The sequence below is a fragment of the Glycine soja genome, chromosome 3 (genome assembly GCF_004193775.1).
Source record: "Glycine soja cultivar W05 chromosome 3, ASM419377v2, whole genome shotgun sequence".
NCBI lineage: Eukaryota > Viridiplantae > Streptophyta > Magnoliopsida > Fabales > Fabaceae > Glycine > Glycine soja.
Window position 1 is genome coordinate 44,057,421 of NC_041004.1, and position 22,249 is coordinate 44,079,669.

At 34.4% G+C, this 22,249-nt stretch overlaps 3 protein-coding genes across 4 annotated transcripts; 2 read left to right on the top strand and 1 right to left on the bottom strand.

Moving 5' to 3' along the window:
* The first annotated feature begins 765 nt into the window (after positions 1–765).
* Positions 766–4,505, top strand: LOC114407412 (phospholipase A1 PLIP2, chloroplastic-like). Its single transcript, XM_028370493.1, has 5 exons — positions 766–1,464; positions 1,766–2,260; positions 2,743–2,802; positions 2,959–3,375; positions 3,854–4,505. The coding sequence occupies exons 1-5, from the start codon at positions 892–894 to the stop codon at positions 4,412–4,414; spliced, it is 2,106 nt and encodes a 701-aa protein (XP_028226294.1). The 5' UTR covers positions 766–891; the 3' UTR covers positions 4,415–4,505.
* Positions 4,506–7,116: 2,611 nt separating this feature from the next.
* On the top strand, positions 7,117–12,267 carry LOC114407413 (DNA-directed RNA polymerase III subunit RPC8-like). 2 transcript variants are annotated; one of them, XM_028370494.1, is made up of 9 exons: positions 7,117–7,289; positions 7,953–8,197; positions 8,297–8,392; positions 8,950–9,037; positions 10,470–10,557; positions 10,635–10,673; positions 10,807–10,870; positions 10,953–11,042; positions 11,885–12,267. In XM_028370494.1, the coding sequence occupies exons 2-9, from the start codon at positions 8,087–8,089 to the stop codon at positions 11,957–11,959; spliced, it is 651 nt and encodes a 216-aa protein (XP_028226295.1). In that variant the 5' UTR covers positions 7,117–7,289; positions 7,953–8,086; the 3' UTR covers positions 11,960–12,267. The 2 variants fall into 2 exon arrangements, with proteins under 2 accessions (XP_028226295.1, XP_028226296.1); XM_028370495.1 differs by having other exon boundaries at positions 7,132–7,289; positions 8,082–8,197.
* Positions 12,268–18,414: 6,147 nt separating this feature from the next.
* Positions 18,415–21,915, bottom strand: LOC114407414. Its single transcript, XM_028370497.1, has 3 exons — positions 21,424–21,915; positions 20,854–21,284; positions 18,415–19,908 (listed from the first exon to the last, which is right to left on the bottom strand). The coding sequence occupies exons 1-3, from the start codon at positions 21,487–21,489 to the stop codon at positions 18,684–18,686; spliced, it is 1,722 nt and encodes a 573-aa protein (XP_028226298.1). The 5' UTR covers positions 21,490–21,915; the 3' UTR covers positions 18,415–18,683.
* Between the last annotated feature and the right edge of the window lie 334 nt (positions 21,916–22,249).

Below are 22,249 nucleotides of genomic sequence, written 5' to 3' on the forward strand. Positions count from 1 at the left end.
TTCTAGTTTCTCTCGATCAATTTTTTCTTCTAATAAGACAAATGATATAATTATAATTATATATTGTAACTATTATGGTTATATATTTCATTATCTTTTGAGAAAATTAATTTCATTCCTTTTATAAGACGTGGTTTAAATTATCCATTACAGTCTTTTATACAAATGTAATTAATACTATTTTTAGTTTTTATTATAAGAACCAAATTATTATATTCGTTATTTTTTCAAGTGTCTTTTAAGATTTTGGTACAAAAGTAAGTTATTATGTCAATCATTGTTAGTTACATGATCTGAAGACGATATGAATAAATTTATAATACTCACAAATCCTTTATAACTAACTAAACTAGATTATCTTGTATAAATGTATATTAGTTGTTTTAATTTTTTCTTTTGTGATAAAAATATAAATTAATTAAAAATTGAAAATGACAGAAAGAAATTCTAATTAATAATTTGGACACTTGAATTAAAAAGGAAGCGGAGGGATTACTATTTATGTAAATGCAGCACTTGATCGAGGAAAGTGGTGGCGTGTAGCAGTAAAGATACGGTAAGCGAGGTGCGTGAGGGTGACAATCTTCCCCAAAAGATAGGAACAGAACAGGATCTGTAACATGTTTGGAGCTTCAGGGACACGTCAGTGATTGTACGACGTGGCACTTCCCACCCACGTGCGAATAAATAAAATCGCCGCCCAACCCGTTTTGGAACAGCCCTGAGATTAGCAAATACCATTTCCTATATTTGGCAAACAATCCGTTTTGGTTCCAACCTTTGATTTTGATTCTGTTCAACATAAACCTCTAGAATCTTTGGGTTCCGCCATTCCAGCCTCTCATTGTCTTTCCTTCTTACTTTCTCTGCACATACATACAAATCATAACAATGGATGCTCTGTGTTTACACAGTAGCATTTGTGGGATAGCTCCGTCTCCGTCCATTCTCATTACTGCAACTGCACGCGCCAATGATTACGCGTCACTCTCTCAGGTGAAAGCGGTGGGGAGCTCCTCCTTGTTTTCCATATTCTCTTTTAGATACCCTTTGAAGTCCTTTTGGCCACGACCAACGGGGAATGCCACCGGCTACAACGACGCCGTTTTGGCAGAGAATGCAACGGCCGAGACAGAACAACCAGAAGGCGAAGGAGAGGGACAAAATGGGAACTGGGTTTTTAAGATTTTTCATATAAGGTCTGTTTGGAGAGGGGAACAGAGGAGCGATGATAACGATGAAGAGGAAGCTGTAACCAATGGTCAAACGGATGAAGAGGAAGAAGAGTGTGATGATTGTAGGGTTGATTATGATGATGACGAAGAAGAAGAAGAAAATGAAGAGGTTTCGTTCGATAGAGACTCGTTTTCAAGAATGCTTCGGAGGGTGTCATTGTCCGAAGCTAGATTCTATGCGCGCATATCCCACTTGGGCAATTTGGCATACTGTATTCCCAAAATCAAAGTATTTCATCATTTCCTTCTTTTTGCTCTTTTGTTTTTAGCCATCCAACATCTTACTAGAAATGAATGAATCAGATTCCAGAGAATTATTTGAAATTTTGAATAATATCTTTGAATCTCATTCTCTCAAGATTTCGTCAATTCGCTAATAGATACCATATAAATATGTTTTTCAAAAACCCTTCAAGGTTTAATGTAGATGAAGCACTAATTTGCATTTTTTGTAATCAAAACTAGGAATATTGTTTTCCAAGAATTACCAATTTATGATACTAATTTATGTCGTGTCTTTGTTGATTTAGCCAGGGAAACTCTTCAAACACTATGGTCTGCGTTTTGTAACTTCATCCATAGAGAAAAAGGAATTAGCTATGGCAGCTGAAAAAAATCAGATATCTCAAAAAGAAGAAACTAATGAGAAGGATGTGGATGAAACAAAAGAGGAAAAGAATAATGGTGGATACATGATAAGTGCATCTGCTGTATACGAGATTGCTGCTTCTGCTGCCTCTTATCTTCATGCTCAGACAAGGAGCATACTTTCATTAACATCTTCTGATGCTGCGGAAGGTGAAGGCTCAATTGAAGCAATCAATGAAAGCTTTAACGGCGATAAGATGAGAAACACGGAGGAGGCAAATTTGAAGGCAACTACGGATTCGGTAACAGCAGTTGTTGCTGCAAATGAGCAAGTAAAGCAGGCTTTTGCAGATGATTTGAACTCAACAAGCTCTTCACCTTGTGAATGGTTCGTATGTGATGATGACCAGACCTCTACAAGATATTTTGTGATCCAGGTAGGGCATACTTATTCGGGACATGTTTTTATTTTGCCATGTAAAATACATTTAATTGCATTATTGTATGAACACTTGCATATGATATGATAGAAGCATGATTTTTTATTTTTATTTTAAAGACTAATTGTTAGATCAGCAAGTTAACCAACCCTAGAATCAAGGGATGCCATACATATGATCCTTATGTATAAATACACTTCCAAAGCAATAGAAAATGTGTATTATTATTGTTTCAATTCTCTACACTAATGTTAGTTGCTAATTTGTTAATGGGAAGAATTCCAGCCCATGGCCTCTCCCTATCTTCTATCTCTCTTAACCACCAGACCAATCTTATAACTCCTAGAAGCATGATTATTAAAGTTCCCGATAGCTAGTTATGTCATTTAGCAGTAAAGATTTGTATGTGATTCACTGCCAATTTTGGATTTATATTTAATGTGGACTTTCCAAACAATTAGTATTGTTGTAATATGCAGGGCTCCGAGTCGTTTGCATCGTGGCAAGCAAATCTACTATTTGAGCCAGTTCAATTTGAGGTAACTATCAATATTGCAAGCTGAGTTTTTTTTCTCAGTATAGGGACAAATTTTGTTGTGTTTACAGAAATAAATAACCTTGAAGTTTTTTTTTAATGTTCACCCTTAATGAATGGAGATAGATAATGAGATACGTGTTTTTTTTCTTCTTCTTAGGGGTTAGACGTCCATGTACATAGAGGTATATACGAGGCTGCAAAAGGGACATATCAACAGATGTTGCCAGAAATTCGTGCTCACCTAAAATCTCATGGTTCACGTGCAACTTTCCGTTTCACTGGTCATTCTCTTGGGGGGAGCTTGGCATTACTTGTAAATCTTATGCTACCGATAAGGAAGGAAGCGCTATTCTCCTCTCTGCTTCCTGTCATAACCTTTGGGGCACCATCCATCATGTGTGGAGGTGACACTCTACTTGACATGCTTGGATTGCCACGGAGCCATGTTCAGGCAATCACATTGCACAGAGATATAGTACCACGAGCATTTTCTTGCCAGTACCCTAACCATCTTGTAGAATTACTAAAGGCTGTTAATGGTAACTTCCGCAATCATCCTTGCCTTAATAACCAGGTAAACTTCCACTTTTAAACCATTTTGATAGTTACTAATCAACATAATTAAGCACTTATTCAATAAGCTTATGAATTGAATTTATACCACATTATCCTATTCATAGAGTAAATTTCTATTGAATGTCTGTATAAAAATTGGTTAAACACATAATTTAGTCCCTATAGCTAGAGGTCAAATTAAGAATGCATTACATGTATATGAACCAAATTAAGAATTCTTAATGGATTATTGGTCAACTTAGGTTCGTTAGAGACAATGTCATGTTAGTAGGGACCAAATCGATAACTTTTGCACGTATAGGGACTGATTTAATAAGTTTTTACATATTGAGACTATATTGAGAATAGGTGACACATATACGGATTAAATTATGCGTTTAACCATAAAATAATTACACTAATAGTGTTATAGCCATTTCTTTTGTATTTTTAGCCGCATTCAATTCAATCAATTCTTGGTGAATCTTTTACTGCAGAAGCTATTATATGCACCGATGGGAGAACTGCTGATCCTCCAGCCAGATGAGAATTTTTCACCAAGTCATCATCTCCTGCCCTCAGGCAGTGGACTATATATTTTGAGTGGTTCTTTATCAGAATCTAGTGACACATTAAAACAAATTTACAAAGCTCAAATGGTTTTCTTGAACACACCACACCCACTTGAGATATTAAGTGATCGATCTGCCTATGGATTTGGAGGAACCATTCAGAGAGATCATGACATGAATTCCTACTTAAAATGTGTGAGAACCGTGATTCGCCAAGAACTTAACCAGATTCGCAAGGCAAGGAGAGAGCAAAGGCAAAAGGTGTGGTGGCCTCTCGTACTGCCACGTGGAAGTGACACTAACATAGTTGGGGGGTCCATGATTCAAGACCAGCCTTCCTTCTCTGGCATCATTCAGATAGGTAGAGAGTCATTGAAAAGGTTTAGTAGGCTTGTTAGATCCCAACACATGCAATTGTTCGTAGCGCTCCTGTTTCCTGCACGGTTGTTGCTCGTGGGAGCATGTAACTTAATTAGCTTAAGATGAAAATATCACCATTTTTTATTTTTTTTGTTGAGGGGCAGTTGTATAGGGTGAGGGCACATTGTTGGTGGAACATTTAGACCATTCTTTATTCGTTGATTTCAAAAATTGATTGTATATCTTTTGAATAGTAATTGTATAGAAAAATATTGCTCAAATATTGACAAACACAATTCTCATTGCTTGGTTGTACAACTTGTATTAAGGTGAACTCTTTAACTATTTATTTCGGGTTCATGTATGTTAGCGTCACATGAAACTCGTGAGGACATCATGCCATCAATTATGATTTAGTAGTATGTATTTAGATGGGCATTTTAAAGCTTAATTTTGGACTATTTAGATTTTACAAAGCTAGTTTTGATTAAAAATGGGTTTAAAGTGAAGTAATATGTGCATGTTTGGGTTATCTTAGGTTGCCCTTTAATGTACTTTTGCATAAGCAACTTCTTCTTTGAAGTGCATTGAAATTCTATTAATAAGATTCCAACAGAAATGTAAACATATCCGGTAGAAAACTTTTACTTAAAAATAAGTTTAGGCAAACTAAGTGTGAAATTCCTAAACTAAAGAGTAAACTGAATTTTAGATTTTTATAACAGGAAATTACGTTTCTACACTATAATCACGTTTATAAAGACAAACTCACGTTTTGGAACCTGTCCGAAACATTCAATTAATCAGCAATAGATATGCATTAGAAAGGGATCTGGATCACTCACAACTCGTGTTCTACGTGAGTAACCCAAAAATGCGCTTGTTGAAGGCTGTATGTGGTTTAACTCGAAGAGGAAGAATAGCAACAATTGTGCCATTTTGCTTTCCGACTTTATAATGAAGCCAATTATTTTAAATTTTTTCTATCACCTCTTTCATAAGAAGTTAAAAAATAAATGCTTACAATTTAACATTAATGCAAGATTGGGAGAAAAGGAAAGAGGCTGCCAACTCCTGAAAAATGACGTAGATTGTGTTCCAGACAAAACAATAGTCTCCCTTAAATCCAAGCAATCATATTATCCATTCAACAAAGCACCAAGGCTTTGAATCAGAACTCTCTTGACCTTTCAAACTTGATAACATCTCATGATCATCCTTTAGGATATGGTCCAATCGATTTTTCATATAACATGGTACCATTTTATTTTGAGACAAAACTGGAAACGGTCTACTTAAAATTTAAGAGCAATCAGTGTCATCATACCAATCCTGGGGATGTTTTGAATTCTTCTTGATGTAAGGCAAATACCAAATACAGATGCTGTGATCAAGGTTAATCTTGCTTTTTTATTACATCAGTCCATCAACATTATGCAAAAAAGGCTGGATATAAATCTTTATCACTACAGATTTGTCAATGTCATGATTTCATTCGTTTACAGTACAAGACTAAAACATAATTAAATTTCAGCCCCAAAAACTCGTGACCTTGTAAAAAAAAAAAAACTAACACTGTTTAGTTCTTCTTTTATTTTATTTTTTCCTTTTCAAACACCACTTTTGAATCTTATAAAATCTCTTGTTTTATCAAGTTTCTACTATATTTTGTGCTTCTAAACTTTTAAGGTCATTTCATATATCAAATTTACTATACTCTCAAATATTTTGAAAGAAATTAATTTGTGGATTTTAAAAAGAAAAAAAATGAATAGAAGATTATATTAATTCAGTTTTAAAATAAAGAATTTTAATTACCTACAAAAATATGAAAATCAAAATCATATTTGTGAGGAGAGATTAACTCCTTAAATAAATCTGAGTACCTCGAAAAATTGGTCATTAATTTCCGATTGCAATTTCAGTTCATTCATTTCTTAGTCAAACAAAATTATTTTCTGATTTAATCAAATAGACCTAAAAACACATTATTTTTTAAGTTAAATTAATCTGCTGGTTTCTAAATAATTTGTCATTTTTATGAGGTTTATGAATTTTTTTTCAATTGAATTTTTGAATTTATATTTATTTTTTAATTGGTTGACTGGGAACTACTTGTGCAGCCGGTTACAAGCCATGAGTTGAATCATTTATGTCATCCAATTGGTTAAAATCGACATGACACCGATTTGCTGCATGAACTATAGGATTATCACATATCAATATCAATTCGATATTGGATAAATCTGAATCGAAAACTTTGAATGAATTGATTTAGATCGGGTTAAAAAATTACAAATTTGATGGACTTGGATCATATCTCAAATTTTACTTTTGAAAATTCAATCTGATCTAATTACGTTATTTTTTATTTTTTAACCTTTAAAGTTTGAATTTTTTTAACTCAATCTATTTTTATTGTATTTTCATTTTAAAATTACTATCAATTAGTATTATAATTATAATATAATATAAGACACGATTTAATTTTTTTAACTTGTTTCATATTTGACTAATAATTAAAAAATAATATGAGTTAAGTGTATTAAATTTCATATTATTAAATTCATTTTTCTAATTTTTATAATAAAATATTTTTTATTATTTTAATAATAAATTCGATGATCAAATCTAATCTAAAAACTTAAATTGAGTAAAATTTGATGAAAATCAAGCCAAATAAAATTGATCGAATCTAATAAAAAAAGTCACATTCAATTCAACACGACCTGTATCCAATATAGTGCCGTACGTTGTTTTGACTTTTGACCATGTCTGGTTCGTACGATTTTTCCTTTTAAAAGGTCAATCGGCGCCGTTTCACTAATACAAAAATTGAAAAAACAATACTAATAAAAAACGAAAAGGGGAAAATCGGAAACGAAGTCTCGCAAAACGCAGCCTACAACGCAAGTTCGCAACCCTAACGCGAAGCTCCTCGTCGCTCCCAAGGCCTCCGCCGTCTCCGTCGCGCCAGAGTCCAGACATAGCGTCGTGAACAGTGAGAAAACTTATCTTTCGTTTTTTTTATTATCATTGTTATGCACTGCACTGTGTTATTTTGGGTGTTTAACTTTCGAGTTTTCCTCACAAAGCGTAGAAGTATGGAGGGTCACCAGTTTTTCAGGATGTCCATTGAACAGTGAACCCCAATTGTAGTTCTGAAGTCAGAACTTATTACCACTCATTTACTGATAAAATAATTAGAGTTTTATGTTCTTGGAATTCATCCCATTGATATAATGGGCCTTGACTAGTTTGGTTTTATAAACCATTATATAGCTAATGTCTTCCTTATGACATAAGTTCGTCTTAGGCGGCGCTTATGCTTCATTATTAGATTTGTGATGTAATACTGAATTGCTACAGATAATCGAGAGTGAAAACCAATTGCCCCTCGTGGTTAATGGTTTATTGACGATAGTGAAATAATCTGTCATATAATTGTAGTGTTGTCATGTAATAATTATCAATTATCATGCTAATGGGAATGTAATGAAACATGTTTCAAATGAAGGCAAGTTGAACTCAAAGTGATTGCTAACCAGATTTTTGTTCCCATTTATCTCGAGAAAAGCAAGCCTCTTGATTGTGAGTGATGCTTGTCTTTTGATTTACATGCATGCATCTAGCTTCATTAGCTTTTTCGTTTTTTTTTTATCAGGAATCATAATCAGAAGCACTTATATCTCCCATTGGCATCACAGCTCTACAGCTCTATTGGTTAAAGAAACATACACTTTCTTTTTTTGGTGTATTTAACTGGACCTTGGTATCCTGTAATTTGGTTCAGGTTCAATGTTCTATCTCAGTAAAATCGAACACAAATTGCCCCTGCCTCCTTCTCGTTTTGTTCTTCCTATTCGAGAAGCTATACACATGGAGCTTGAGAAACTTTTCTTAGATAAGGTTTTTTGTCGCTACCATTTTTAATTTCCGTTGTGAACCGTTAGTTTGTAATTGACTTAATTTACTTGGCTTCAATTTGGGTTTCTGTAATCATGCCAGGTTATAGCAAACTTGGGCCTCTGCATTTCTGTCTATGATATCAGATCCATTGATGGTGGGTTTATCTTCCCTGGTGATGGGGCTCCAACCTATACGGTATGAATTCATGGGTTGTTTTTGGACTTGTTGTCCTACATTTTTACTTCTGTTGGCCACATAGTTTGACTTTATTTTTAACTTTATTAGTAGAAAAATTGCCCACCCAAAGTTTAATCCTTAAATTTTGATTAATGGGCACAAAAATGTTGATACAGTATTGGGTTATAATGAGTTACTTTCAGTATATTGGAACCTGCAAAATGATTGTATTAAGGTCATGTTTGGATAAACTTCTCACTAAATAATTATAGAAGAAAATAAGAAAGTAAAATGAATTAAACTTCTATAAGTTAAAATCAACTTATGCACTTCAACTTTTATAGAAGTTCTCTCATCTATCTTCTCCGAAAGTTAAGGTGCATAAGTTGATTTTGAGTTATGGAAGAAGTTTGATATTTTCTTATACTTTTTATTTTTTTCTCTTATAAGTGCCTATTGAAAACTTTATCCAAACAGAGCCTGAATCACTGTTTTTGGTTTGATGGAAAAAGTGACGAACTGACGCTGTATGTGATTGTTTCTAAGCAATAACTAAATTGTAATATTTCTGGCAGGTTGTGTTCAATTTGATTATGTTTCGTCCGTTTGAGAAGGAGATCATTACTGCAAGGCTTCTTTCATCTGATGCTGATGGCTTACGATGTATGTCTCTGTTTCAGCTACTTGATTTAGTTCCTCAATAGTTCTCTGTTTTAAGATGCATATTGCTGGAGAAGAATCATGTTTATGTGCATTCTTCTGTTTCGTATATCTGTTACATTTTACTCGCAGCACAATACTTTTAGATATAGATTAGGGAAGGGAATTGTTTTAAAATTTTTTATAGTCAAGATACTTGCTTGAAAGTTGTTTTTATAGTCAATTTAACCCATCTTGTTGACACTATGGAATTTTCTTTCATGCTGTTTCTCTCTTAGATATCGAATTTCATTGTGTTCTCTGAGGAATATGGCTCTAAAATTTCGATACTCAATCACAATAAAAATTGTGATTAGTTGCTTGTGTAACATCCTGTTAAGTGTGTGTGTGTGTGTGAGAGAGAGAGAGAGAGAGAGAGAGAAGGCTGCATCGTTCCGGCTATTGGGTCCAAAATATACTCCTCTCCTCAGAAACTCTTGTTCCTACTTTTCAAATGGGGGTGGGGGGGGACACTGTTGAATGTTTGAATTCTATGGCATAATGAACCCCTATCTAGGTAGTGATAAGTTGCCATGAGATGCAACTCCCATGAGGCTAAGCGTGACACTTGGAGGCTTGAGGGAATTGGGAACCTTTCAAATAAAGCGGATAAGAAGGAATGTTGAGCAACTCAGTTACTAAGAGGATGAGAGGTCATGATTAAGGGATTCCTGATGAGCTCTCCAGTGAGACTAAGAGGATATGAGGTAGGGAATTCCTTAACTACTTTCCTTTAGCAGAAAACGTTGTCTTCGTTGATTTTGAAATAAATATATGAATAAATGTGTGTATGTGAATTCTGGAATTTGTTATGAAGTCGTGTTTTGGGTATGTCTGATTCTTAGAATCATGGAGAATAAGATTGAAATTGGTTTCCTTTAATTATTTTGTTACTTGGGAATCTCTTTATACTATAGTTTATCTGAACTAAGGACCAATTTGATTATACTAGTTATACTATTTGGGGGTTGTATTTAGCAGTCTTATAACTCTCTGAAGTGTTATATTATATACATATGAAATACTCGTGGAAAATTCATACTGTTACTTAAGAGGATTGGTGACCTGAACATTCAGAATAATGTGTAAGTAAATATCCCACTACAGTGCCGTGCTGCTATGCGTGATTGACAGTTATGAATTTAATTAAAGCTCAAATTGTATTCTAAAAGGAATAAAGACAAGAATAATGTGACTTTGCATGTTAAGTTGTTACCAAAGCTAGTTTTTGTCTTTCCATATCCGACTATCTGTAGTGTGACACTGACAACCTATTATATCCATCATGTGACACAACCATTCATTGCCTGCATCATCTAAAAAATTAACTGATTGTCAAATGTTGATGTTTTTCGAGATAGTCCCTGCTTATTAATTGCTGACTCTGTGTTGGCAGTAACCATTGGATTCTTTGATGATATTTATATTCCTGCAAGTCGTTTGCCCGACCCAAACCACTTTGTTGAGACTGAACAGAAAAAAAGGTGATGTGTCCACTTTCTACATTATCTTTGAACTTAATATATACAATCTTTTATTATTATTTTGTTGTTGAAAGCAGGGTATTCTCTGGCCAAGAGTCAACGACTAATTCCTCGAGGTACTAAAATCTATTTAAGGAGCTAACTTCTTCCAACAAATATTATTTCATACAATCTTTTATTTTTTTACGTGATGCGTGTATCACTAAGTATGATTAACATTATGCTTATTTGCTGTTATTAAAATCACAGCAAGAAAGGTGTATGGTATTGGGATTATAACGAACAAGAATATCCTATTCAAGATACTGATGTGGTTAGCCTCCTTTCCTTTTTTGTTAACTGTATGATTGGAAAACAAATAGTATGCTAAATTTTGGTTACCAATATTGTGGCAGATCAAATTCCGAGTTACAAACGTGAGTTATCCCCAAATTCCGGTTGAGCAACCAAAAGAATCAAAGCCATTTGCCCCTATGTTGATCTCTGTAAGTATTTTGTTGCTCACCTCACCATTGTTCGCCTCTACTTTATTCATTACCTTGGTTCATGCATTTTTGTGGATACTTTAAACCAAGAAAGATGAAATATATGGCCAAACAACATACTGAAAGAGTGAAAGTATTTATTATAGTAGTGCTATAAAAGAATTAAATATTGAGGTAGGAAATTTGATTATCTTGAAATTGGGTGGGATGTTTATTATATTATAATTTTGGTTTAATCAAATTTTTTACTTTTATTTTGATGTTGTATTTAGGATGGTTTATTTTGTTTGTGATTTCAATAATTTGATTTAGATGGCTTTTGCAGCTTCATATATAACAAAAGGTTGTTATTACTTATTTTAATGTATTGTTCATTTGGTTCCTTGATGCATAATTGATTGTGAATTGTTAATATCTTCATTGTAAACTATTTTCTTTCATTTTTGTTCTAGTTTTACCTTCGAGGTACAAACATCTTGTTTTGCGGGGCATCTGTCTTGGTGGAGGATCATACCCAAGTCTTTTAAGATTTCTTTTCACATTGCTAACTTTATTATCTATCCCCTTATTTCTTTATCTTCTACCTTAGTTTCGTCTGCTATATCCATCATATTATTGCTAACACTTTTATTATGCATCATATAACTCTTGATTATGGATTAAAATCCTAGCAACATTTGGATTCAATTATAGCAACTATATTTGAACTTCTGGGCATATACGAATTGTTTTGGGAAGATCGGTTGAAACCCTATTTAAGAAGCACTGTTAAAATAAATGGTCGTGGCTAACTAGCATGCACATCAATGGAATAGTGACTTATCATGATGTCTATTTTGTAGGGAGCGATGGATGATGATGGTCTAGGTCCTGTTTCTTGGTGGTTTGCAGATGAGGATGAGGATGAGGATGAGTAAATGTGAGTCCAAAAATGGTGAATTTTTCGTTTAAGTAATGATCTCATTCCCTAGGTTTTGTTCAGTCTAGAAGTAATTTGTTTGGTCGGATAGAAGAAATTAGTAGTTTGCTGATTTCTAGTTTAACAACTCATGTTACAACTCAGCAACAGTATACTTTTGTGCAATTCCTTTGCTTCGTAAAGTATTAAATTTAATGAAACATTGTTTGACTTTTTAATTTCTGCGTCCTGAATACCTACGGTTCAGGAAGAGAAAACTGTTTATACATTTGCTTTTGAGATCCATAATTTAAACAGTCTTTCATAGATCAAGTGTATTGAATGTTGATTTATATATATTTGGTGCCTGCGGTTCCTAAATATTGACATGGCATTTATTATATTTTTCATTGATAAATTAATCATTTGGTTCGTATACATGACACGAATTTATAGATTAGTCTCTATATTAAAAAAATAGTTTTTTATCTCTATATAAAATTAACATTATATTTTTGTTCTTATTTGGGTACGTTGCAACGTTAAATAAATGTTAATGAGGGATGGATCCAAAATTCGTTTTAGGGGATGGTATTTTTTTGTTTGTAAATACAAATATTTAGTCATAAAACTAAAATTCCTTTATTAAAAAAAAAAGAGGTCATAACTATTTTTTTATTTTAAAAAATGAAAATAGATTCTTAAATTTTAGTTTCTCAAAGTTATCTTTCAAAAATAATCTTATTCGAAACTCGAAACAGTTGATATCATGTGGATACCTTTTTCAATGAGAATTTGAGTTTAAACATGTCTTAATTTATTTTAAAAGATTATTGTTAAAGACTTCCTATTATCTTGCAAGCACAACAACATTCACACAAAACTCAACAATAGTTTCATTAAAGAATTTTTTAAAATTTTATTTAATGTTAAAAATTTATATTATTAGATAATTCGAATATGAAAGAATTTTTTTAAACATAATGATTGTTTGGATAATAATAGTTTAATAAACAATTTGACATTCCAAAACCACTGAAGATTTTTAAAAAAAAATCAAAATACAATAATTTTAATAAATTTTTAATTAATTTATATTATTTAGCATTGCCTTTGCATCTGAGCAAACTCCTGTTAATAGTTTTGGTTTAAGTGCAATCATCATTTTACAAAACACGAAATCCAAAAATATAAATGTCTGTTTTTTTTTTTTGTTACTATTATTTATTGATGCTTCAAATGCTGCTTTGCTTTATCAGTAATCCATCATGGAGAAACGTAAGGCTAGAAGCTAGACTAGCTACCTAGTTAATTATATATAATTTATAAATGAAATACTTTACAATTTATTTATTATATAAAACGTTGTATACATATGGCATTCCATTGTTTCCCTATATAGATAGTATACACTAACGAGTGCGAGTCATGTTAAAATGACAGCCTAACCTTTTATAACGTCCGTGTTCTGTCGTGCTCATTTCCCAAGGTAATGAAAAAAAAAGACACTTTCGTTTCGTGGAGCCAAAAAATAATAATTTGAGGAACTAGCCAACATTTTCATTTTATTTTTATTTTTCAAATACTTAGACTAACGAAAAACGAAAAGAAAAACATCTGAATTGATTTGTAAATGATAATGAAAATATTTTAATTTATAAATAAAAATATTATATTTATATTACACATTTGTATAATTTTCTGTATAAGAAAAAAGTAGTTACGAAAAAAGAATAAAAATATTATGTAAATAGTATAACTCATACTTAAATTACATTTTACTATGATTTAGCTACCAATAAATTTTTAAACCTGTTGTAAAAAAAATTAATTCTCTTATTTAATTTTAATTTTTTTGTAAATTCTTATTTAATTTTAACTAAAAATATATATTAAAAATTTTATTCAAGTTTATTTCACCGCCAAAATAAATTGAAAATTAATGAATACATTTTTCAGTTATAGAAAAATTATAAATTACCTTCAATAAATAGTTGTATTAATCATCAATTATATGTTTGAAATAATTATTTAACTAAATGTAGCAAGCATGCTCGTCTTATTTGATGTCAGTTCCTTAATGGTAGCAACTATTATATTTATAAATTTATGCAATTCAGGATTCAACTTTCTTATTTGGTGCAACGGAAATTAAACCAAAAAAATAATATAGAAGAGGTGTATACTTGCTTCACTTTCATCCGATTCATAACGAAGACAAAAGGCCTTTGGCTTCATGTTAAGTTTCAACTTGTGGGATCACAAAGCCTATGATTGTACGAGTACTTTTTTGTTCATACCTAAAATTTTCAAGAGGAAACGCCAGCAATCAACCAAACTATAGTAGAAAAGTGTACTCAACTTACTGCATACGACTTTTTAAGGCACAGATAGAAATTTAGAAAAGCTTTCAATTGCTTACTTTCCCTTCCCATTCCTACCATCTAATTTACATTGTACTCTTACTCTACACAATTATGATGTTTATGGCCCATACTCTTTTCCGTGGACTTTCAAGTTCAGGCACATCACAAATTACGTTCACATTGAAATCGCATTACAATGCGTAACACCATATCCATAACGTTTGCTATAGATATATAGATAGACGAATAGGCCTATGAAGCAATATTGGGCAATGGCCATATCTTTAGATCCTATCCTACCCGAAAAGAAATCAGATTCCATAGCATTGGTTATTTTCAGAACAATTCCTTAAACAAGTAATGTGTTTTTTCAAAAGTCGTTACCATTATTGATATTTAATATTAAGGTAGAAAATTTTAATAGACTGTAGTTTACACATAGTGACACAAAAACCATTTTAGATGAGTTGTAAAGGTTGCAGCTTGCTGCAGACCCAGATCTCTATAAAACGTTTCATTCTTTTTTTAGCTCATAATGAAATTCGACTCCTATGTCCCAAACAATAAGATAAAAACAATTATTTTTGTACCTTTTCTTTTGTAATTATCTGCATTGCATTATAGAATTAATTAATGAATAAAAATAAGTAATGTGCAAATTTTTGTCAGATATTTCATCCAGCGCATTGTGCCACCAAGGTTTGACAAAGAGCCAAGAGAAAACCCTTTATAGTCCATCATTGTTTGGATGGAGAATCCACACGATAATAGCACATGGTGCCACTAACATTATAAGTGGGCATGACTTCCCCTATTGTCCCCTAAATTCAAACATGAAGTGTTATTTTTTTCCCTCCCAAAACACCTCTTAGATATGTTTCTACTAATCTCAATTTCAACCCCAATTTTGCCCCCAAAAAAATTGTTTATAAGTATTACTAAATGTCTTCCTCTTGGTCAAGTCCCCTCAAAATATTTAAAGGAGAAATTCTTAATACTTTAGATTCATTATTCATTTTATACAATCTAAATACAATGTACAAAAAGTAGTGGCGTCATTCCACGAGGTGGAATACATGTACTAGTTAATATATGATCCCAGACTCCCTAGTAAGTCTATAGACTTAACAAGAATATAAGACTAAACCACACTCACGAGTATGGAGAGGATCCGAGAGTGCCACACTCTTACACATACACAAAAGGGGTGGAGAAAAGTCTTACACAGATGCCCTCAAGCCTCTGACCACAGAATAAAGTACTAAAGAAATGGAGCCCTCGTGAGAAGCAACTTTTCTTTCGCCTCAAGAAATTGAATTATGCTTTCAATACTAATATGAAAGGTTAATGAAAAGAATAAAATAATATTCTGTCAGAGTAGTAGTTCAAGATCACTAATTAGCCAATGGTGCTAGGTGGAAGAATTTTGCTGTTTACACGAATAATGGAGATGTGCGAGCCATGTTTTCCTCTTTTCCACCAATGCGATTCGATGTGCAATTCTAACTTATAAATGAGACAAATTTTATTTATACAACTGTTTTTTTTTATAAGCAACAGTATTATATTGTATAAACAGCACCAGAGGTGCAAACATCAGATACAACTTTTTTTTATGAATAAGTGAGAAATAAGAAATGAGAAAAATATGAAATAAAATTGGTGGTATATAATAAAGTCTACTAACAAAGTAAATATTATATAAATTGTACAAGTTTGTTATATGAATGTGATATCTTTATAAATAAATGCACGTTTTACTCTTCAATCTATGCAAAAAAAGGAACTGCGTTCGGAGCAATCAAAAACTTCAAAATAGTACAGTATTAGCTGTACTAACGTTGAGAAGTATACAATATATCCGGCTATATATTAATTTCATGTTTCAAAAATTCAACTAAACTCACATTTTAATCCCCACTCCTGGCCCCATTATTTAAATGTTTGCTTCGAGCGAGTTGGGAAGCACTTTTTAGTGCAGGTAGCTAACACGATGGAAGGTGGGAAGTTATTATTTAACATGGGCACAAGTTGAATTTGCATCCTCTAGTAGCAAAGAAGTGCATAATTGCTTAATTACTTATTCCCTTTTCTCCTCAATGAAGGGTTTCGGAGTTAGATTCTTCTCATCGAAGGCAAGATGTAAAAAACATTCATAAAATATAGCACTACTAAATTACTAATGTTAATTAACCAATTATTTGGTGAATCAATTATCAATGCAGAATTGGATAATTGTGGAAGACACGAGGCATATTGATAATATCAAATAATTTACAAGGCAGTTTTTGTGGTTTAAGGGTGAAAAAATGTAAACAATAATCATAGAGTAAGATGGAAAAATAAATTAAGTTGCGCTCTTCAAGGAAAAGGTACGTCAAATCTTTTTCTTTTAGTTGTTTATTCATTCTTGCTAAGGAAAAAAGGCATCAAAGCACTTGCAAGCAAGGAAAGGAAGAAAATTTCCGGTCTCCCCGGTAAAGATCAATGAGACTATTGAATACTTATGGCTCGCTCTTTTCTTTAGGAAGCTTCTAAATTAGGATGCGATGAAACGAAGGGAAGGGAAAATGGTAGTATCTATAAAATGGCCTTGGCCGTCACATAAATCGCCAACAAAAATGGTTAAAAATTTACATGTACCATATGCTGGTAGTCTTTCACATATATAGTGAGAAACGGGACCAATGTACATTTGCATTCATATTCATTATTCAACATTCAATCTACCCGTTGACCCCCCCAAAAATAATTAAGCTTCACCAATCCTCTTTCATGTGTTTTGGAAATTCTCAATGCATGTAGTTTGTTTGTTTGCTTGTTTTCTCCTTTGACAGAAACAGAAGGATTTTGACCTATTATTTTGTGTCATTTTTGAAGAATGAAAGATCTACTATAAGATTTTTTTCTAATCTCACGTTTTAAGTTGCTTTCACATTTTGGATTCAAATCAGCATCTAGTCAGCCGGTGCATTCAAACTTTTTATTTTGTTTTATCTGGCAACAGTTGTATCAATCGTCCAAAGTGACAGCCGGGGAATCACTGTAGAAACAAATAATGCATCTTTTTGTGGGAGCAGAATTTCACAGGCTTTTTCATGAATCAGAAGCCACGCCTCAAATCATGTACCATTATTACTCTTGGGAGTTTGAAACCCACGTTCATTTCACATCCATAACCCTTCTTAATATTGTTCCAAGTAAAGCACTGAATAAATTTGCTTTGTTCTCTTTTACAGAACAGGTGGTACCAAACTACCAAATGCAACAACACCACCAACCTCCTCAGCCTGCTAATACGTAGCTCTCACTCACTTCTTACACTTGGTTTTGTAAGAAAAAACATAGTAACTTAACCAAAAAAAAAAACGAAAGTACGGAACATATGTACAAGAGCAAATAAAGTTAATGACATTTTCTATCTAATCCCTTTGTTTTCTCGTATTGAGTGCAGAATAGACCCTCCTTTGCTCTTTTGTTGTATCTGAATGTGTATAGACCTGAAGGGGAAGCAAAGAAAAATCTGACAAACTCCTTGTTCACTTTAAAACTGTCCACCAGTACAATATGACCACGTTCACATACCTAGAAGTTATGCTCCATGACATAGACAGCCCCTCCCATCAAATAACAAGTGATTCTTCAAACTGTGCTTTTACCACCCCCCGATCAACTGCTAGGTGTTCATAAAAAAGAACAAGCCATTGCCAATATAAGCATCAAGAAGAATGACCAAAACAAAATGTCATAAAATTTTGACACAGCCAAATTTCAGGCTGAGCAAAATTTTTGGTAGATACGAAAATGAATAAAATTTAATACAATGTCAGTTTTTCCTGATAAATTAGCCTGAGAAAAATAGAAAGCAAGCAGATAAAGACAACGGGAAAAAGGAAATCAGTTTCAGACTTTCGGTTACTGTTCCACGCTACTGGCACGGCAACAAAACAGTAAAAGCCTTTATTTTGCACTACCTAACAAAACACATAATAGTATCCTTTTTTCCTACGTCCATTAGAAGCATAAGATAACCGTTAAACCAAAATCAGCAGCATCACTTATTATACGAAATTAAAGAGGCATTGAGCGGAAAGGTCTAAGCAAGGCAGAGCCAAAATCCAAAAGTAGAGTCTTCATTCAGTACTGATAATCTGTACACATCTGATAGAGAGATAGAAATAAAAGGATGGCTAATGAAAGATAAAATAAGGAAAAGGTGACAAAATTTTCCGGCAGTCTAAATATTTTTTCTTTTTTTTTTTCCTTTGCATAATTTGTACAACAAAAGTGAACGAACGAACCAGAGATTCCCTCTGCTGGTACCATCTCCAACAGCCCCCCACCAAACATTTCCATTTCCGACCAACTTCGATTCAATCAACAGCTCAAAGCTTCATACTTCACCGGCATGGATCGGTTAAACCCCGCCTGAGAAAGCAAGTTCCCCACCACCGTAAGATCACGGCAGAAAACACCCTGAAACACCGCCGGATTCACCGTAGAAGAAGACACCATAGACCTATTTTGAGACATTTGAGTACTATTACTCTCAACGACCTTATTCAACTCAGCAGCAGCTTCATTGGCTTTCTCTTTCTGTGCTTCAAGAGCTTGCAAAGCAGCCTTCTTTCTCTGCTTCTCAGCAGCTTCCTCATCCATAATATTACCCATCACATTAGTGTAACCCTTCTGAACCAATCTATATAACAACAATGAAGACATTTTCACCCTTTCTTTAACAGACTCAACATCACGCTCATCTGCAAGCTCGCACCTTTCGATGAACCCAGTTGCCTTATCAGGCTTATGCCTCAAGGAAAGCAACAAGTGTGCCCTCTCCAACTCCGACCGGGAACAACCTCGTCGGACACCAATCAAAGCATAGTAATCAACATTTCCAGTTTCACCAGAAGCCAACCTCTGTTTAAGTTCCTGAATTTTAATAGTGAGGGCGCAAAGTTTCCCTGGAATTTCTCTGTAGCGCACGTTGTGGCGCTTCCACGCAGGACCAGGAAGCTTGCGATCACGCAAGATTGAATTGTAGAGAAGCTTCAAGTGTTCGAGATCGTGAAGAGAATCTGGTAAACAGCGAATTGTTTCGAAGAGTGAAGCTCTTGTTTCGAGTGCTTGGATGCAAGTGGGGTCCAATGCGAGGGTGCGGTTGCAATCGGCAATTGACTCGGCGATTCGCCCTGCGGAACGGTGCGCGGAGGCGCGGTGCATGTAGCATTCGGCGAGGAAGCTCTGCGGCGCGCTGCGCCGGCCGTCGACGATTTTCGAGAAGTGGCGGATGGCCTCGGAGTAGAGCCCGGCGTCGAGGGCGGCGAGTGCGGCGGCGCGGCGGCGGAGGAGGAACTTAATGTGGCCGAGGAGTTGGGCCACGCTCTCGGAGTCCGCGAGAAGGGTTCGCGGCGGAGTTGAGGGTGGCGCGTTTGTGGAATCTCCGGAGAAGGGTATATTGGTAACATAAAAGCTGTCTTCAGACCAGCACACACTCTCGCGCCGGAATGCCGCGCTTGCAATGCGTTTCCCTGTTTGAAGAAGAACCATTGCATCCTCCATTAGGCCTAGGTGGCAGCATGCTTCACCCAACACCAAGTATCTGTATGTTTGAAAATTCCACACAATTAATCAAACTCGCTCAAAGCAATAATAACTGTATTGCTTAATTAAAATTTAATCATAAGTTGTCTATATAAATGTTTCAAATTAATAGTTCAATATTTGATTTTTCTAATCTAACTATATTACCTGTCAAATCGTTTTATTTAAAGCATTTATTAGATGCAAAAACTTGTCTCTAAAGTAAAGTGGAATAGAGTGTGATGAAAAAGATAAAAAGATGGGAGAGCATTAACAATGTTATAGGTCTACCAAACATCTGAAATCTAAGCCAAATGTTGTTGTTATAGGCCAACTCAGACTACATTTTATTTGATTGGAAAATGTTCTTTGAGCATGAAAAGGTGGTAACAAGAAATTGTTTCTTTAAATTTTGAAATATAGTATGGAAATTTGTATGTATGTAATTTAAAAAATGAAAAAATAAATAAAGAAGTGAAGGATAAATATCCGTAGATACGGTTTCTTAACGGCAACTGCATTTATTTTTGTTTTTCTCTTGAAGCTTGAAGCCAGGAAGGGGAGGGGGTTATGCTTTTGGAGATAAAAACAAAGAAAACCAGCGTACAATGGACATATATGTCTGATTGAAGGAAGAGAGTGGTAAGAGTACCACGGTAAAAAAACCGTGACGGTGAATATTTATTATTGTTCAAGAGAGGGTTCTTTTTTGGAATAAAAAGAGCTGGAAAGCACTTGCGTGTGTAGGTGGGCAGGACAGGAGCATTTACTGAAACCCATTGAGTAGTTACTTGGATCTGATCTCAAACGTAAATAAAAAAAGTTGAACCCCGAAACCGAAGAAAAATGCCATTTTTAAAACCCCATAAATAAATAACGAGAGACAGATAGCACGGCAAAGCAAAACCAATGAAACAGAATAACGCGAGACTGTCAGTGAGAGAAAAAATAAAATAAAAATTACCTCCATTGCCCTTCCTTGTCGCAAGTTTTACACAGCCCTGCCATCACCTTCTTCTTGAGGTCAGACACAGAGAAGCACTTGAAACTATGATCCCTCACCGGAGACTCCGAGGAAGAAGAGAGAAGCTTCACTCCCTCCCTCGAAAGCTGCTGAGAAGAGGTGTCAGAAGAAGAAGAAGAAGAAGAAGAAGAAGAAGACGATGATGAGTCATCGTTTCCCATTCTCAGGCTCGGAATGTAGTCCTGAAGCATATCCGCAACCTCCTTGAACCGCCGCAAATACAGCAACGCCCTCGCTCTCAGCTCAAGCGCTTGGTCAAACCTCGGAGAAATCGCCAGTGCCGCATCTACAAGGTTCAGAGCCGAAGCTATCTCGCTCTGATCTTGCGTCGCTATTAAGCTCCTTGCATCCTTAATGTATTTCTCGACAATCTTCAAATACACAAACAAAAAAAATGTGTATGTTTAATTATACCATCTAAACATTTCCAAATAAAACACAAAACATGATTTTTTTTTTTATGCTACACAAAACATGATGTAATTAGAGCAAAAGGGTGTGATACCTTACCTTTCGGTTGGTAAGCCACCAGTGTTTCTTTTCTGTGGCAGATAGAGTGCGAGTAGTAACCGCCATTTTTTGTGTTCAATCTTGAACCATACAAATTGATCAAACACTGGGTTAATTTCTATTCCCTCCCTTCTTCTTCTTCTCCCTCCTCCCTTCTAATCAAAACAGGCACAGAAATTCTTTCTGTGCTCTAATAATAAAGGGGGAGGAATATATAGGGGGAGGTACAGAGAAGAGAAACAGTGTTTTTTTAAATACGGCCACGGAATAGAGAGGAAGAACAAGTGAAGGATTTTATATGGGTGTTTAGTATGTGGATTTCGTGTAAATGTAGCTATAAGGTGAAACAAAGGGAAGGGAAAAAAACTATAAAAAAAAAAGGCCTTGAAATTAAAATTTGACAGCTTTGACCCTCATGGGAAAGCTTTTCATCCTTCTAATTCATAGCTGGCAATGGCAACACACCTCAGATTCTCTCTCTCACACACAGCCTATGTGTATGGCCTTTTAAGTCTATGGCCCTAATAATAAGCTACTACTAATATTTATGATTTGGTACCTGTCTCAGCGGGTGAGTCTATGATTCTAACTGGGTATAACCGGTCACCCATCACGGGTCCTCGATTTCAAGTTTTCAGCCACCCACAAAAGATAACTCCAGCCAAGCCAAATGCCCCAAAAGTAAGCAAAGCTTGCAAGAGGATCCCTTTGTTATTTATTTCTCTAAGCCAACTAATTAATTCACGGATTTACCCTTGTATACGTTGACCCTTTATTTCCATCATCCCCATTAGTATTTTTTTCTTTTTCTAGTTTTATTTAATAC

Bases quoted from the DNA above. Each gene is read 5' to 3' on its own strand.
- LOC114407412 (XM_028370493.1), top strand. From the start codon at position 892: ATGGATGCTCTGTGTTTACACAGTAGCATTTGTGGGATAGCTCCGTCT. The intron at 1,465-1,765 runs GTATTTCATCAT...TTGTTGATTTAG, and splicing joins ACTGTATTCCCAAAATCAAA to CCAGGGAAACTCTTCAAACA. The intron at 3,376-3,853 runs GTAAACTTCCAC...CTTTTACTGCAG, and splicing joins ATCCTTGCCTTAATAACCAG to AAGCTATTATATGCACCGAT.
- LOC114407413 (XM_028370494.1), top strand. From the start codon at position 8,087: ATGTTCTATCTCAGTAAAATCGAACACAAATTGCCCCTGCCTCCTTCT. The intron at 10,558-10,634 runs GTGATGTGTCCA...TGTTGAAAGCAG, and splicing joins GAGACTGAACAGAAAAAAAG to GGTATTCTCTGGCCAAGAGT. The intron at 10,674-10,806 runs GTACTAAAATCT...TTAAAATCACAG, and splicing joins TCAACGACTAATTCCTCGAG to CAAGAAAGGTGTATGGTATT.
- LOC114407414 (XM_028370497.1), bottom strand. From the start codon at position 21,489: ATGGCGGTTACTACTCGCACTCTATCTGCCACAGAAAAGAAACACTGG. The intron at 21,285-21,423 runs GTAAGGTATCAC...GTGTATTTGAAG, and splicing joins GGTGGCTTACCAACCGAAAG to ATTGTCGAGAAATACATTAA. The intron at 19,909-20,853 runs GTAATTTTTATT...TCAAACATACAG, and splicing joins GACAAGGAAGGGCAATGGAG to ATACTTGGTGTTGGGTGAAG.